We start from the raw sequence: 17316 nt of genomic DNA, 5'->3' as shown, positions 1-17316 counted from the left end.
CAGAGCTGCCCATGAGAATTGGCGAGTTAGCTGCCATAATCGAATATTGAGCCACTCATTACAGTATTGTGCTCAGCAACTTGGGGGGCGGCAGCAATCTTAGTGGCGTTATCCAGCGTGCTGTCTAGCTCTACTCGAGCGGCTTCGAAGGTAGAACGGACCCATTCACCGAGACGATGCTTCTCCACATGCTGATGGAGAATCTTATCCTCCAGCTTCATGATATCGATCAGCTTTGTCCTGAAAGATGTCTCAAAATCGCGGAACCGGCGGTCGAGGTTCTCGGTAAAAGCACCAAGAGCCTCGTGCGGAGATAGAGGTCGGAAAGGCTCATGTGGATCTTCTGTATTCAAGTCAGAATGTGTTCCCCAGAAGCTAGATAAACATTTCACTTACGGAAGCTGATGCAGTCGGTTAGCATTGAATAGAGCTCAGTCTCTGCCAATCTCTCAACCACCTGACGATCATCCTTGAGCTGTGTGTCGTTGATCTTAGCCCAATCATCGCGTATAAATAGTCGCCTCCAGATCATCCGCTTAGCCTCTTTGACCTCGTCACTGTGACAGCTACTCTCGGCGACCAAAAGAGCTAGCCAGAATGGATTTGGAATCTCAGCGCGGGACTCAGGCTTCAGGTAAATCAAGGTCAAGAGGTCAATGAGTGTCATTGCGTCCAGGGCCTCATGCTTTAGAAGCCGCCTCATGCCATCTTCAAATATCTGATGCTGGGCCTTCTGACGCCGTGGTATGTTCATGCTATGAACTTCCATTGCGAAATTAAGCGCTGCTGCGTCATCCACAGCGTCGTATGTGCTGGGGAGAACCTGGTTATATAGTTGATCTTGGATCCTGATGGCAACTAACTCTTGGTCGACCTTCTTGAGCTTCTCCTCAGCACGCGCCTCGTCAGCGTTCACCTTGAGGCCACCCGAACCAGTTTTCTTGTCCTCGAGCTCAGCAAGAAGAGCAAGCTTTCCGAGACTCAACTCAATCTTCTTGTTCCACACTTGCTGTTCTTTGGTAAGTGCGAGGGTCACGAGAGTGTCTGCGCTGTGGCCGACGTCCTTCTCTTGCTGCACATCGTTGATCCACGATATTCGCGCCAGTTCAGGCTTGCTACGCAGAAACTGGGTCTTATAACCCAACTTGTCGAGATCAAATTCCAGGACAGCTTCAACGCCATGTTTTTGGAGCAGGAACTCGTATGCCGGGAATGCAAATGACTGGCCGTAGACGGAAAAGCTGTTCTCCAGCTTGGCCTTCTTGTTGTCCCTCAGTCGTTTAAAGGTTTGCCTGTCAACAAGTGACAAGTCTGGCTCAGCAAGACGATCTTCGAGCATTTGTATATGATCCAACAAAATCATAGGGAGAGCACGGAGACATTCGTGCTTCTCAGCGATAGAGGCTCCCTCTTCCCACCTGCCTGACCGCGCTAGGGCAAGGGGCTTCTCAAATGAACTCGTCTTGTATAGCTTGGCAAATTCCTGGGACATGGTCTTCAGCTCAGGGCGCGTTGCTGACCAACGGGCATATTCCAGAACCGAAGTGAGCATCCCATCGACAAGTGTTGGCATTTCTTCAAAAATCTTGGACTTCACCTTATGGTCCTGCTGATTTGAAGCCCTGGTCGGTTCACCTGCATCTTGATCCTTAAGCAACCATTGATCTGCGAGATCGACCAGACGTTTAATGTTGTTGGCAACGAAATGAGAACCAGTCCATGGCTCGGGAAGGTCGTCGTATCCGTCGCGAAGAATACCTAGGCGCAGTTCTTCAAAACCAAGACCATAAGCGCCTAAGTTGTTCTTCCGGAAATCGAGCGCTGCGACATGCGTGCAAGTGTTGATTTGGATGGCTTCGTGGAGCATGGCAGTTAGCTTGGCCTCGTCAAGCAAATGCTCCCTATAGAGCGTCTTGATGACTTGATACGCCCAAGCTACAAGTATCTCGAGACGGAAAACATCCCGTGTAAACCAGTATCGAACTCGATCAACTTCGCCAGCCTCAGCAACAGGGTTGTGTTTATCATCTTGGTGAATGAACTCGACAATATAACCAATAAGGCTCTTCTTGGCATTCGCTGGTCGTGATGCAGTGAAGGCTTCGTGTCGTTTCCAGAGCAATGTAGCCACATGCATCTTCTCGGCATCATATAGCAAGCTCCAACGTGTCTTGCGATCGAGGTCTGCCCCCATAATGTTAAGCTGAGCTATCAATCTCTCAAGTGCAGTCGACCGAGCTCGGAGATTATCCTCTAGCGAAGCCGGGAGAGTAGAGATAAAAGGAGTGTTTGAGCTCAAGATCTCGTGGCTAACTTCCAGTGCAGCATGGGCAACTTCTTCGTTGGAAAATTTGATTTCTTGTCGTCCGTCGAAGGCCAGAGGATTGTCTTGTTTAACGCCGTAGAAGACGGACTGTTCGATCTTGCTCTTCGCAGAAACCTCCGGGGGCTTGTCACTAGCAAACTTATCCACGTCAGTTGTCACGATTCGCACTACGCCGGCACCTCGAACCATGAGAACCACAGCGGGATTCTTCGTCCTGGGTCGATGAAGTCGATGCTCTTCATGGCTAAGGGCAGGCGAACCTTCTTCAAACCCTGAGCCGATGATTTCGTGTACATCATCTTCGCGGAAATCGACAACATCTTCGAAAGCGGCAGGTAAAATGTGACTGTCGGTTTGGAGCTGTGACTCAGGAGACTGTGGTGGGACAGCAATGGATGCGATGACAGTGGCGCGATCGAAGACGACGAAAGCAACCAGGGCAGGGCGAGGAAGATATAGACGTGGCCGTGCGGTATCGGAGGGTGAAGATGGTGCACTATATGAGGTAATGGGACGAATCATCCCTATTTGGCATCCTTGGGGCGTCAGGATAGCTTCAACTAAGGCGTACCGAGCCGTGCTTCGCAAAGTCAGGCTGACAAGTATCAGAAGATGTTGTACCGAGGAATCGTCGGTGGCCATAGCCTCGCTGAGCCTACTCAACTCAAGGTACTTGGATTCCAAGCCCTTTGGCACGTAAGTAAAGTCAACTGCCTCGAAAGAATCATGGGGGTATTCCTGGGATGCGGGATCGGTCTCCTGGAGCGCGGCGATGATGTTTTCACGCACGTCTGCGTCGCCGATCACCTCGTTATGGCCTCCGCGGTGGACTCTCCATGCATGCAGTCGGCCTTTGCTGGTGAGGGCCACAATGTTTCTCTCGCCTGTTCGAGAGGATCGGTCCGCACGGACAGCTGCAACATCTCCTTTGAGAGACAAGTGTTGAAAAGCATGTCGAATACTGCCAAAGATTCCACCTGTGGAGGGCGACAGGCTGTTGCGAAGAAACTGTACAGAAATGGCAGGGCGACCTTGGCCGTCACGCACATTCATGTAGGCAAGGCGGCCAGAGTTGAAGGTGAGAATGAATCCGGCGGATTCGGCGTTCGTGATAGCCACAACCTTTTCCCCAGTCTGCATTCCCGATATAGTGTACTCGACTCCAGTCCGATCCTTCTTCATGAAGACAAATGTAGCCGCGCTGGCAATTGACTCCCAATAGACGACTTTTCCACTACCTCCCATGACCACAACCAGTCCAGGTTCCGCGGATGACGCAGACGGCGATACGAGGCATCCTACAGGAAGGGAATCGTTGGGTTTGGACGTTGATGGGAGGTTGAAGGAAAAGGTTTCGGGTGACTGTGATGTCGATGTGTAGGGCCAGACAAGGGCGTGTGTTTGGGTGAGAGAAAGAGCATAGCCTGTGGAGAAGATGTCGGCAGTTTGGTAGGCTGTGATGATACGGATGAGTACGTTTTTTAGGACCAAAGTTGTGGTATTCAGACTTACCTGACCAATCTGTACGAATCCTGTCAGGTAGAGCTGGGAGCTTGCTGACGCTGTATGCGTTTGTGCTTGTCTAGATAGTCTCACTGTTAATATGCAGCATCATCGAAACAAAGAAAACATCAAGCCTTACCAAAACAAGACTTCCGTCGCCTTTGTTAGCGGCGCGGTCGCCATGCTTTGCCTTCTTCGCGCGACCATTCAATTCCTTGCGCAGCACTGGGCTGGGGCTCTCGGGAGGAGGCTCGATGTTTTTGTTTTTGTTTTTGGCGGGTAGAGTTGCGACCTTGGCATCGGTCTTTACCTCGATCATTTCCTGCTGGGCATCGGGGTTGACAAAGGTCTGCTCTGTCAAGGGAACTCTCTGCCTCTTGGCTTTTGGCTGCTGAGCGACATGTTCGGAGCTCAAGGGACGTTGGCGGCGGCGTGAACGAGTTGCCGTCGCAGGGCCACCCTGAGCGACAGATGGAGAAAACATTTTGGGTGGATCGCAAACTGAACACGGAAGAGGTCGATATCGATGGTTGTAACAAAGAAAAAGGTCGCGAAATAAAACGTGTAGTGTTAAAATGGCGATGGAATCAGCCGCGTGTTCATAGAAGCATCTTGCGGCGTCAACGTGACGGATGGTCGTGACGGATCGTTGACGTGAACGGAAGAGTGTGAGCGGTGGACTTTGTGATGGATGGATGGAGAGAAAACTGGCGCGGCCGATGTGCTGGTCGAAGCCTGTAGAGAGCAGTGACGAAGCGTGTATCGGGAGCCAATCGAACAACAATATAGCTGGCTGGTTAACCTAGCTACGGAGTCTGGCGCGCTATGATTGGCTCAAAACTGGACAGTGCTTTCTCGAGGTGTGCTAGAGCTGCTACTATGAGCTGGCATTGCCTTGAAGCCCCTTGAAAGCTTCAGTTGGTTAGTCACACAGCTACCAATCAGAGCCTTCATGTTCAGCCGCTAGTCTTATGTACCCCACTGGAGATCGCATGCAGAAGGTTTGTTGCAGAGCCTCTGCTTAAGGTAGGTACCTTTTGGCTTGTGGTACCTTACCTTAGTCAGAGCTGAGGTTGAGACAGCGCCTTGCGCTCAGGTATTTTTGGCCTCTCGATACATTCATTCTCATGTACTCCAACTCGACCTTGGGTGTGTGTGCAAACAACCATCATGAATGAATTAGTTCTTTCTGTTCGGGTCACAAACGCATCTAATCAATTTACAAAGGTTTCCTATTTTTTCCTTTTTACTGATGACTTCCTTGCGAACATCCTGCTGTCTTACTACATGTGGAGGACCTTGATGTAGTAGACTACCTATGCTGGGACATTGTTGCAAAGGAAGTCTTAGGGGCAAAGAAAACTTGAGACCTCAACAGGGGATGCCGAAATAGACTTATAATTTCCTAATTTTGTAGCAGTTTGGCTAAGTCTTTCTGCCATTTGGGGTCAATGTTCCTGGTTTCTTACATCCCCTAGGTCAGGTACTTTAGGTATCAGGCAGGTCACTGGTAGTCTCGTAGGTAGGGCTTGCAATTATATCTTTCATCAAGCCAGGCTGTGATAAGATCTGGTTATGATGAGATGTCTTGATGGAGATTGCAGGCACAGTAGATACAGCAGGATTCTTCATGTTATGATAGTATATATTTAGAACCCTTTGAACTGTGTGGGATGTGCTGTCCATGATAACTTTTATATCTCTAGGGTAAGGCACCTAAATTTAAGTCGATGATGCACATGGCTTTTCCGATCTGATAACGACCAAATCGAATAGATGATCGTGAAATTCACCAATCACCACATGGCAGAACGCCCAACGGTTTCATCTTCACTCCAACGTACAGTTTCCATGTAAATTTCCAAAGTTTATATCTCTACCAACGTCTGCATCCACAAGATTGAAGCCTCAATCTCCAGCGAAACCACGCGGCCAGCAAAGATCCTGTTAAATGCCTACCCTGTGCCGAAACCGCTAGATCCATCTACTTATTAGCTCATCATTCAGCGTTCATGGTGGCAGGCTGATAAAGACCTGAAAATGAGACGGTTTTCCACAGCGGTAGTCATAACTGATCCACTCGTCAAGTATCAGGCTCATGTTGCCGCTGGCCTTTACGCCCCTGACCCGTCTCAACATAGGCTCGCACGGCACTTACACAAGATATACAACCGAATCAAAGACTACACTCCCCAGGCAGAGTACCGCCAGCGCCTGAATCAAGTAGCCCGCCTTACAGAGGCAAAGCCTGAGGAAGAAGTAAAAGACGATAGTGGAAATATCCTTGCGTTACGGAATCACTCAATATGGCGGAACCCACTGTTTAGGCACCTCCTCTCGACACCCGAAGGAAGAGAGAGTCTTGCTTTGACACGGACACTCACAAACCACGAGTCTGCCATTGAGATAGACTCACCTCGGGGATTATTCTTATCAGGAGAAGTTGGTACTGGGAAGTCAATGCTCCTTGACTTACTCGCTGACGGCCTGCCAACTGAGCGGAAGAGGAGGTGGCACTTCAATACATTTATGCTATACACTATTTCACAACTCGAGCAGCACCGAAAGACAACTTTCAGAGCCAGTGAAGGCGAAACAGACTACTCTATCCTATGGATGGCAAAAAAGCTGGTCGACGAATCCCCAATACTCTTTCTTGACGAATTTCAGTTGCCTGATAAAGCAGCCAGCAAGATTCTCAGTCATCTTTTCATCTCATTCTTTCAGCTTGGCGGTGTACTTATTGCATCCTCTAACCGTATGCCGGAGGAGCTTCAAAATGCAATTGGAGTTGATTACACGCCCGCACCGACAAGAGGACTGATTCGCAAGTTCTTGGGCAGTGCAGTTCGGGCCCGAGGGGAGCTATATGGATCTACCAGCGACTTTGCAAACTTCCTTGAAGTTTTAAAGGCTAGATGCGACTTTTGGCAAATGGAAGGAGCTAGAGATTGGCGAAGAAAGGAGGAAACGATCAGTCCGCAAGCTGTGATTGGAGATGCTGTCGAAGGTGAAGCCGGCGATGAAGCCGGCCTGCAAGAAGTGCTTACTCAGGACAAGTCTGAGTCTGGAGCCAAGAAGCCAGTCAACTATTATCTATCCAAAGGTGAAAAGGACCAATGGCGAGAACGAGTCGAGTCGGCTGTGGCGTGGACGGGGCCTCAACCATTGCCATGGGAGCCATCGATTATAGTGGTATATGGTCGACAGGTACACACCCCTAGACATTACAACGGCTATGTATTATGGGACTTTGAAAGCCTTGTGGAAACATTCGGCCCAGCTGATTACATCACAATGGCCTCTACTTACCATACCTTCATCATTGATAATGTTCCCATTCTCACGCACGCAAAGAAGAATGAAGCTCGGCGTTTCATCACGCTCTTGGATGCTCTATACGAAGCTCGCTGCAAACTGATAATCCGAGCTGAAAACCCACCAGATACTCTCTTCTTCCCAAAGATGAAGACCCCTGCGATTGACAAGACAAACAGTGCAAACGAGCCAGACAACCTCATATCCGAAACGATTGCCGAAGTCTATCAAGATCAAATGTCTCCATTCCGACCGAATGTTGCTTATTATGACACAAAGTCGAGCACCTCCTCATATGATCCTGACCAGGACTCTGATTTTGGATTACAAAACAAGGCGGTTGATTTTGCAAACACCAGTGCTTTTACTGGAGAGGATGAGCGTTTCGCGTATAAGCGAGCAACCTCTCGTCTATGGGAACTATGTAGTGCACAGTGGCATGCCAGGACAGGAGATTGGTGGCAACCGCTACCTATCGAGGCTCGGCACTGGGAGGGAGGTGAAGTCTCAAAGCGCCTTGAACATAAGATCGGCGCTAAGCGACTGAGCGAGAATGAAGGCATGGGCCAAAGTTTGGAGGTTGAGGAGATGGCTGGGCTATCAAAATGGAGGGTCGAGGATCTCAGGAACTCCGACAAGAGAGCGTAGAGCAACACCACCCTGCTGAATAACAGAGAAGATATGCACACAGTTACTCCAAAACAAACAGACATAACTCATTCCGTGAAAAATCAGTTGCCCATGCAAGAGCAATATCTAGGTAGTCTATGACCGGATATACCGTTATGCCAGACTCCAAAACGCCATGCACCTGTATCTTGCTTGGTCTACTCATACACTACCCAATCCAAGCTGAACTTAGAGGTTTGTAACGCCCGGGGTCCAGCCCTCTCCTATCCTCTTCATGTCATCAGCAAACTTGCGACTTGTGATCTTCTTGCCCCCTCTCCCGCCCAGTGGAGCATGGTCGTCCGGGTCATAGAATGGGTTCTGTAACAACTTGACATATGCATGCTGCATGGCGCGAAAGACGGGTTTAAGCTCAGCATCGCGTAGACCTGCAGCAGCGCCCCGACTTGCAGCTACGGGGGCATTGCCATCGACACGCCGACCGCGCATATCGACAAGACAGACCATTCGGACGCCTGTGTTGGTCTCAAAGCCGTAGGCGGCAAGGCGGTCATCGACAGCGTGGAGAAGTCCAAAGTCTCCCGAGAGGCCAACCCCTGAGACTGCGTTGGTCTTTGCGCGCAGATCAAAGACATCGATAGTGGAAGAGAGCAGGAGGGAGAACTGGAGAGGTGTGCGAATCGGAGCGAACGTATTTGTTACTGGATCGAGCGAGGGGAAGATCGAGATATGGAGGGGGTTGTTCTGTGTGTAGCCATGGCGCGTCAGCGGATATTCAGTGAGAACCATAGCAATTTGGTGTTTTATACTAACATTTCGGCCGATAACGCCTAGGCAGGCGATTGAAGGTATTGCGGTGGACATGGTTATCACAGCTTGTTGACGAAGATGAAGGTTGAAAGAGGAAGCTCGGCTTAGTGGGAGCCTCCATGCTCGCTTGGTGCCTGCGGGCAACCTTAACTTGTAATCCCCACCAGTCTCTAGAGTCAACATAATGAACACTCTGCAAGGCAAATGAATATTTAGATTGTAGTAGATATGAGATTCATCTCTGATCTCAATACTGGAAATGTCTATTCTAGTTATAGTCCCAAGCTGGAAGCATGATGAGGCGGCTGGAGGCTGGAATGTCTCTCTTTAGTTCGATTGTCTGAAACCGGCCATCAACTGAGAAACCATTAATTGTCCCTCCATACATGGATGTCTATTATTCTTCACAGGATGGGTAACTGAACAAAGTCTTCAAGTACGTATATAGCACTGCTTAGCATCCATATGTTTATGCTGTCAAAACAATTCAATAATAGTGAAAATTCATAATCGCTTGCTTGATGCAGCATATCCCACCCTATTAAAACACATCCCGAATTCATAATAGGTAGTGAATAGTTCCCAATGCAGAACTATGTGACTACTCACTCAAGGGTTGTTCAGCCGTCTCCTATATCCCGGGCACAAACAAGCTCGTGCTTTTACTCTGAATACTCATCATCTTCCATGAGATTCGCCGTATCTTCAAGCCCTCTCAGAACCTCCTCAACCTCAGATGGATCTGTAATAGCCCATACGCCCCCTCCCTTCACAAGGTCCTTGCCACGCATGCCGACCTCTTTTCCGACAAGATTACGGCCGACCTTTCCAGGTCCGACGCCCACCCATCGTCGTATGCGCGCCTCTTGGTCTAGGTATTTGATGCTATCCCACCAACGAACTGTATCCAGACAGCCGCGGGCCAGCAAATCCTTGAGTTCCTTCTTACAGCAAACTGGCCGCGCAGATACGTTGCTCACGATGGGCAATATGCCTGGGAACGTCACAACGTCCTCCTTTTCACGACCCTTCACCCTGCTGGGTTCTTCTAGAAGCTGGCGCATTACGGTGACTGCTGGTTGCATGATGGGACTGTGAAAAGGACTGTCGGCTTTGAGACGGACGGCGCGCGGGTCGTAGCCAAGGAATTGACGGACATGGGCGATGAGCGTCTTTATACGCTCGATATTTCCACTCAGTACAATCTGATTCTTGCTGTTTATGTTGGCTATCAAAACTTGTTCAATCGGTGGCAGGTCGGCCTGGTCTTCAGCTGAGATGTTGACAAACTCTCGAATGGCCTGAATCAGGCTGTCCATGTGTTCCGGGTGAGATATAACTGCCACCATGCCATACTCGCCACCATAGTTTTCAATTGCATGTTTCGTGGCGTCCGACATTGCCTCTGCCCGTTTACGAACGAGGTGTAAACTGTCCTGGAAGGAGATGTAGCCGCCCGCGACGACAGCGGCAAACTCACCCAGTGAGTGTCCCAGCGTCACATCGAAGTGGTCGGTGACTTTGAAGTTGAATTCGCGTTCGAGGATGCGCAGGATGAAGATGGACGTAGCCATGATGGCCGGTTGCGCATTAGGTGTCTCAGTAAGAACCTTTGATGGCCCGTTCTGAATTATGTCGGAGAGCTTGTAACCCATGTATTCGTCGATCTCGTCCCGTAACTGCGATGCCGTCGAAGGGAAAGCCTCGAGCCATGGATTCAGCATGCCAACCCGCTGAACGCCCTGGCCGGGGAAGAATAGGGCTGTCCTGGTGCCGCCGCGATGTGTAGAACGCCATCTTTGTTGTGACAGTTGATGCTTTGGTTGTTGTTGTTGTTGGTGGTGGTGTTGTGAAGCCTGCAATGACGGTCGACTTGGGCTTTGTGGGAAAACGGGAGAGCGAATAGGGTTGGCTATCGTGTAAGTGCGACAGCACCGCATCGTGGACATCGCGAGCTTGTCCATTGCCGTCTGAGCGGCGGGGCAGAAGATAGAGGTCAGGATGGACAAAGTGAAGATCTCATGCTGAGGTGAAATGCGTAGGCAAGCGGGACACAAAAGAGGTCACAGGAGGAGAAAGAGCATCCCTACTTGCAATCAACGAAGTGCCTAAGAAATCAGTCCCAGGTCCCAGACCAAACCCACGAGACTGATCACCCTTTGGGGGCAGTCTTCTCGGTCTAGGTCTGGGGTTCGGGAGTTTGCGTGACGTCGGGGTAATGTTAGTGGGACAGGGTACGTACTGATTCCTCGGAATTGGGGGAGTTCTTGAATTGTCGTGAAAATCATCGGGACGGGTTCCCCCTTCGTCCATCCAATCATATCGCGATCGCATTATCCGTTGCGTGATGCCTGGGGTCCCGGCCCCACACTTAGAGCCGATGCCCCGACCTCATACGGCTTCGGAGCTCCGTCGCTCCTTGGGAGGCTCTCCGAGACGATACTTCCTAAATTTCCCTTTCTTTCACTCCCGCGGCAACGAGCCATTGCATACATACAGAAAGAAGTACGACAGGACAGGTACATACGTTCTTTTTGCTTTTGTCATGACCTCTACCTCTTCTCCTATTGGCCCGCAAGTACGACTATCGAGACACCTGGCTCAGCACAGCATCTTTAAGTCTATTGCTCATGTTTGTGTGTTTCCCCGTCTCCTTAATTAACATCGTATTTCCACACCTCCCTTGCTGATTGTCAAGTATTTGACACCCTTGTATGGCTTGACACTATCTCCTAGGCCCTTACTCTTGCGTGTGTCGAGTTGAATACTCTCGACCTTCAGACCACTTGCCAACCATCCCTTGACCGAAAAGCTTACTGAGGCCGATGTGGGCATCAGGATTTTGTTCTGCGCGATCTTCTTGGCGTCCTTGTCGTCGCCTGTGCTCCCCGAGTTCTGCGCCGCCTTGGCAACAGGTACGCTCTGATATGGCCCGTCAAATGTGTAGTCGGTTCCAAATCCAAATCCGTTAGGATCGAATCCCCCATCACCCTCCTCTGTCAGCGGCCCCACCACAGTACCTCTGAGTCCAAAGTAGCTTGTTCCGCATGAGAGCTCCTTTGCGGGAATGTACCATTCCAAGACTTTCTCTCCTGGATTAAAGCTGGCGTCGCCCTTGCTAGGCCGGATCTCAGATAAGTTCCTGACATCTGCTGGGAGGGGGATCGTCACAGTGAGGTCGTCCATCAAAGGTGCTCCTGGTGATCCAGGATGAGGCCCGCCTAATCGGCCTCCACTGCCGCCTCTTCCCAGTCCCGATGATGCTGGCGAAGGTGCTCCAAGAATCTTGTTGACCTGTAATCGGACTTCGAAATCTGACCCTGTCGCACCTAATCCTGTTTTTACTTCCATATTAATCGGTAACTTGAGGTTGTTGGAGCTGAGACTTCCGCTCTTCCCGCTTGAAAAAGGCAGTAAGTCAACTTCATATCCTGCCAGGATAAATCTTCCATCAGGGGGAATGAAGCTGAGTTCGCCTGGTCTCTCTTTCCACCGGTTGAGCCGCACGCACGGGTGGAACACTGGTAGTTCCATGATGCCCCCGAGGTTGTGTTTTCCTGATGGGCTAGTAATATTAAGCGTAATATCAGGAACACCTGATACCTTTGAGGTGAATGCAATCGTTCCATTGGCAAAGGCAGCGAGAGGTCTTCCTGATGGAGCAAGCGTTACTGACAATGTTTCGACGATATCTGCGTACATCTCATTGGACGTGTGCCGTACGTTGGCTCGCCTCCATGGTAAAGCGGTTGAGTTCGAGGGCAGTATGGATGGTGTGCTTGAATTCGAAAAATTGGCGCCCAGAGGAGCTTTTCTGGCCACAGGTTAGCTCAAATACCCCCACAGGCTCAATGGTTCACGAACCCTGGAAGATTGATGCTTCCCAGTAGTTTTCCAACCCAGCCTTCTTGCTCCACCACTTCACGTAGGGCATTCGGTTCTGTTGTGCTTATCGTACCAGCGTCACACATCTCCGTTAGGAGCTGTGCAACTATGTCGTAGTTGTTCTCGATCTTGACAGCCAGAAGTGGCGCGCCAAGAAAATCCTCAAATGCATCTATTATACGGTGTAGGAACTCAAAGACTAACAAGGGTTCGATTTCGGTCGACGATGTAGCAAGAAATAAGAGGTTCGCGTGCGTCAGACTGAAGACGAGCGTTGGGGGGCTCGTATTGGGGAGGTAGATCAGGTTCGGTCGCGGTAGAGGGTGTTCTAGGTAGAGGGGCAGGAGATGAGTTGCCGACAACGGCCTCCCTGCGTAGGTATGTGATAGAATAGGGTTTCTGCGGGAAAACGTTAGATAAGTAAGGTGCCTGATCGTTCAAACGCTTCTACGAGACATACCGGTTATCATCGTAAATGTGAAGTGCCTCAATAACTCCGTTCATGGTGATGACCTCCCTGGAAGTCAGTGCGTTAGACAAGGTAAGTACAGTAGCTTCGCTTTGCGCCGACGAGAGTCCAAGCAATGACGAAACTCACACTAAGACCCAAGACCCTAGGGCGGCTCATACCCGCACAGCCGGCTGTGCGATTAGTGTCACGTGCTTATCTGCACAGCTGGCCTAGTATTTTACTTTAAAGCTATTTATCTCTTTTAATTAGGAATATAGTATATATATATAATATATTAGAATATAGCTTAAAAACAGGGCTATTTATTAATATATATATTATAATTATATTAGCTAATATAATTAAAATATAAGCTTTTAAAGTTAAATCTTACTTAAATATATAAAAAGTTATATTAATTATTATTATATAAATTAAAATAAAATATCTATTATATAATTTAACTTTTAAAGTATTTAATAAGATTTTTTATAAATATTTATTATCTTAATATAAATAACTATTAATTTATTAAATAACTTTTTTTTAAATAAATTATATATAGCTTAATATAATAGCTATTTATATAAAGTTTTAAAATTAAAATCTATAAAAATTTAAATAAAATTATAAAAAATCTATAATTATTATATTTAAGTTATATTAAGTTTAATTATATTAATACTTTAATTACTTATTATAGCTTATATAGCTTATATATAATAATTATAGATTTTTATTAATTTTTTTCTATTTTTTATATAATTTAATTTTAAAACCCTATTTTAATAGCTATTTTATTAAATTTAATATAATTAAAATAACCTAAATATTAATTAGCTATATTTACCCTTAATTTATATTCCTTATACTACTCTATATTACCTTATAACCTAATCTAATCTATTATTAACCCACTAAACTAGCTTTAGCCTACTAATATTTACAGTTTTTCCCTTAATACTAAAACCTTTATTTTATAATTTACCTTTTTATCTTTCTTTTCCCTTTTACTTCCTTTCTTTTACCTTATAATAGCCTTTAATTCTTATAATATAATATTTATACTATTAATTTAATTACTTTAACTATATATTTTAACTTTATAAACTATACCTAATATTAGCTATTACTACTACCTAATCTAATAACTATAATAAAGGCCTATTACTCTATTAATAAATCTTAATCCTGCCTTAAGTAATTAACTAGGTCTTCTAAGGCCCTTAATTTACTTATAATAGTTAATATAATAAATATATTTTATATATCTAAAAGCCTTATAGTATAATTAAAGATTATAAAATTAACTTACTATATTAGCATTAATTTATTAATATATAGTAAGTCTTTACTTATAATATTTAAATACTAAAAGAAAGTATATAAATTAAAAATATTATTAATATTAAGATTATTAATATTAGTTAGATTACTATTTATATAGGTATTAATTACTATAATAGGATAGTTATAGCTATTAATATTAATTATATAATATAATATCTTTAGATAGTCTTTATAGTTTCTAGCTTATTTAGAATTAGGCTTTTAAAGTTAAAGCCTTAGTATTAATTACTTTAATTAAGTAATAATAGAGAAGGCCTTTAGCCTACTAAGGCTAAGGAAAATATCTTTTTATACTTATAAATTAAGGCTACTTATTTAGTTAAATTATAAAGTTAAAGGCAATACTATATAACCTTAAGACTTACTTTTAAAGTTATTATATTTTTTAGTATTATATATAATACCTTATATATAATATATTAAAAAATAAGTATTATATTATATTATTTTTATTATAAGACCTTATTAGCTATACCTTATATATTACTATAGAGACATTTTATCTTTTTAATAATTAAAATAATATTAAAGGGCTGTGCAAATAAGCCTTTAGTCCTTATTCACACAGCCAGCTGTGCAATAAGCACGTGACACTAATCGCACAGCCGGCTGTGCGGGTATGAGCCGCCAAGACCCTAGACAAGCATGACTCAGCAAACAGCCCGAAGTTCATCTGCCCATCTGCCCAATCAAAGTTTGGTATCACGCGGCCTCAACCTTTGTACATAGAAGTTGAGATTAAATCAAGCGTCTGTTTGTACGAAAACACCCAAAATGTCTGACAAAATACCGACAGTTCAGGCTCTTGAGAAGCCAGAGAAGCTTGAAAATATCCTGCGCCAGGACAGAGGAGATGATTGTTTGCCTTGCAAAGTCGTCGGTCAGTTTTTGGAATTTGGCTGTTGCGATTTCTTGCATTTCAGAATAACCTAATATAATGATAGGAAGCGGCGCATTCTTTGGCCTTGGAGCTTACAGCTACTTTTCCGGAATGTCACAGCTTGATAAGCAAAAGGAGCTGATCCTACGGAGCAAGTCGCCATTCGGTATGAGAAGTCGCAAGTTTGGAATCACATCTATTTCGCTTGCTCTGGTGTGGATGGGACTATGGCGAGCTTTCAAATAATCAGAAAATACCCACAATACGAATCATGCAGCGAACTCATCTCAATTCCAATACGCATCCCCTTGTATGATCTCTCCCGGTGCGGCTCCCTTCGGCCAGCTCTGGCTTTCCAACTATCTTCTATTTCAGAAAACCATGTGTTAGTACTATTATGCAAGTGGTTGGGTGCTTGTTTTGTCACCCAGTCTGCGTTACTGCACGCGTACCATGCATATGCCCATCTTCGTACACTAGTAATTAAAGCATAAGGAGCAAGAAGGGGCAGAAGGGGCAGACATGATGATTCAATGGTGTTTAATAAAGTGCAACATCTTACGGTACATACTGCGAAACTCGTAGCTTTGGTCATTTAGTGTCGAGTCACTAAGGCCCTAGAATTAGTTAATAAAACGAAACTCCCAAGAAACCGAATAGAACCCTAGTGACAGTTTACCAAATTACAGTTGTTTTAGGTCGTTGATGGGTTGACGTTGTGTCGCTGGAGTTCCGTATAAGCTGCTGCGCTGTGTCCTAAAACACTAAAATCTCAACTTGAAAGCCCCACATCGAATCTTTAACCATACTCATTCATCAACCCCAAAAAAGCGACGACAGAGACCGTGAGGCTCACCAACCAGAAACTACAGAATACATCTTGTTGTATGCGAATACAACATACTGAAGGACCTCTTCAAAGCCTTTGTACGGTCATCTGGCCGCAATAGCTAGCTCATACCTTGCTTACCCATCTCGCCATCATCTCACCATGCCTATCACAATCCTCAACCCTCAGCCTCCCACGCCCCGGAGACCACAGGCTGTTGCAGCTACAAATTCCGACTCTGACTCCGACTCAGAAGGCGGTGCTGGTGTTGCGGCCGACGACATTCTCACTCCAGGCGCTGAGATAACTTCAAATGCCCAATGGATGCGGTAAGCTTTCAGCACGTCAAGCCTCACAATTGTTTATGTCACTAACTTCTTCTTCAGTGGACACGGCACTTACATACCGCCTGGGTCATCGTCTATCAAATCTTCTCTTGCTGGTACTCTCACAAAGACAAACAAGCTGCTCTCTGTGCGGCCTCTCCGAGCCCGCTACACTCCGGAGATTGGTGACTTGGTCGTTGGTCGAATCGTCGAAGTCCAGGCAAAGCGGTGGCGTGTCGATGTAGCCGCGTCTCAGCTTGCCATTCTCCAAATCTCAGCCATCAACTTACCCGGTGGTATTCTCCGCAAGCGTACTGAAACTGATGAGCTTCAAATCCGCAGCTTCTTCGCCGAAGGTGATCTTGTTGTCGCCGAAGTCCAGCAGCTGCACCAAGACGGTGCCGCGAGTCTCCACACCCGCAGTTTGAAGTATGGTAAGCTTCGCAACGGTGTCTTCGTCGCTGTCACTGGAACCGGTGGTGGCGGTGGTGTCGTTCGATCCAAGAGACAGGTCTGGACAATGGATGTGGCCAACGCCGGCGGCAAGGTCGATGTCCTTCTTGGGGTAAATGGATACATTTGGATCAGCAAACACATAGAAAGCGACCCGGCCGCTGAGGCAGCGGGCATCAATCGTATGGAGGAGAATGTTAGCAGCAAGGTCTACTCGAGTCAGAATGATCCCATGGAAGTGTCGACCATGCGCGAGATTGCGCGAATCCGCAGCGTCATCCTGGCCCTTGTTGAGAACGGACTCAGGGTGGATGAAGATACAGTCACCAGAGGATACAGTGAGGCAGTAGATATGGTTCGCGATACTACTGACGACGACCTGTACCTGGGAGGCAACAAGGGACAGCACCTAGCAGCCGTTTTGACTGGCCGTTAATGCTTATACACCTATTCCAAAATTCTCTGGCCTATTGGCAATCTAATACAAGATACCATAACCAACCTCTAGTTTTACTAGACATGGAGTTTCAGTCGCGCAATATCAAGCTTTTATTT

General features: G+C 46.6%; 7 protein-coding genes across 7 annotated transcripts; 3 read left to right on the top strand and 4 right to left on the bottom strand.

Moving 5' to 3' along the window:
- Positions 1–26: 26 nt before the first annotated feature.
- On the bottom strand, positions 27–4313 carry J7337_005598 (uncharacterized protein; the record flags this gene model as incomplete). Its single annotated transcript, XM_044823273.1, has 4 exons — positions 27–343; positions 397–3780; positions 3839–3908; positions 3969–4313. The coding sequence occupies 4 exons, from the start codon at positions 4311–4313 to the stop codon at positions 27–29; spliced, it is 4116 nt and encodes a 1371-aa protein (XP_044681764.1).
- Positions 4314–5869: 1556 nt separating this feature from the next.
- On the top strand, positions 5870–7795 carry J7337_005597 (uncharacterized protein; the record flags this gene model as incomplete). The annotated part of the gene is made up of 1 exon (XM_044823272.1): positions 5870–7795. One exon carries the CDS (start codon positions 5870–5872, stop codon positions 7793–7795), a length of 1926 nt encoding a protein of 641 aa, XP_044681763.1.
- Positions 7796–8005: 210 nt separating this feature from the next.
- J7337_005596 (uncharacterized protein) lies at positions 8006–8641 on the bottom strand (the record flags this gene model as incomplete). Its single annotated transcript, XM_044823271.1, has 1 exon — positions 8006–8641. One exon carries the CDS (start codon positions 8639–8641, stop codon positions 8006–8008), a length of 636 nt encoding a protein of 211 aa, XP_044681762.1.
- Positions 8642–9249: 608 nt separating this feature from the next.
- On the bottom strand, positions 9250–10384 carry J7337_005595 (uncharacterized protein; the record flags this gene model as incomplete). Its single annotated transcript, XM_044823270.1, has 2 exons — positions 9250–10354; positions 10380–10384. The coding sequence occupies 2 exons, from the start codon at positions 10382–10384 to the stop codon at positions 9250–9252; spliced, it is 1110 nt and encodes a 369-aa protein (XP_044681761.1).
- Positions 10385–11245: 861 nt separating this feature from the next.
- Positions 11246–12976, bottom strand: J7337_005594 (uncharacterized protein; the record flags this gene model as incomplete). Its single annotated transcript, XM_044823269.1, has 4 exons — positions 11246–12396; positions 12452–12527; positions 12677–12842; positions 12933–12976. 4 exons carry the CDS (start codon positions 12974–12976, stop codon positions 11246–11248), a joined length of 1437 nt encoding a protein of 478 aa, XP_044681760.1.
- Positions 12977–15047: 2071 nt separating this feature from the next.
- On the top strand, positions 15048–15399 carry J7337_005593 (uncharacterized protein; the record flags this gene model as incomplete). The annotated part of the gene is made up of 2 exons (XM_044823268.1): positions 15048–15153; positions 15218–15399. The coding sequence occupies 2 exons, from the start codon at positions 15048–15050 to the stop codon at positions 15397–15399; spliced, it is 288 nt and encodes a 95-aa protein (XP_044681759.1).
- A 745-nt stretch (positions 15400–16144) lies between these two features.
- On the top strand, positions 16145–17197 carry J7337_005592 (uncharacterized protein; the record flags this gene model as incomplete). Its single annotated transcript, XM_044823267.1, has 2 exons — positions 16145–16311; positions 16369–17197. The coding sequence occupies 2 exons, from the start codon at positions 16145–16147 to the stop codon at positions 17195–17197; spliced, it is 996 nt and encodes a 331-aa protein (XP_044681758.1).
- Between the last annotated feature and the right edge of the window lie 119 nt (positions 17198–17316).

The sequence above is a fragment of the Fusarium musae genome, chromosome 4 (assembly GCF_019915245.1).
Source record: "Fusarium musae strain F31 chromosome 4, whole genome shotgun sequence".
Taxonomy (NCBI): domain Eukaryota; kingdom Fungi; phylum Ascomycota; class Sordariomycetes; order Hypocreales; family Nectriaceae; genus Fusarium; species Fusarium musae.
Note: the sequence above shows the minus strand (reverse complement) of the source record. Positions and strands in the feature narration are given on the sequence as shown.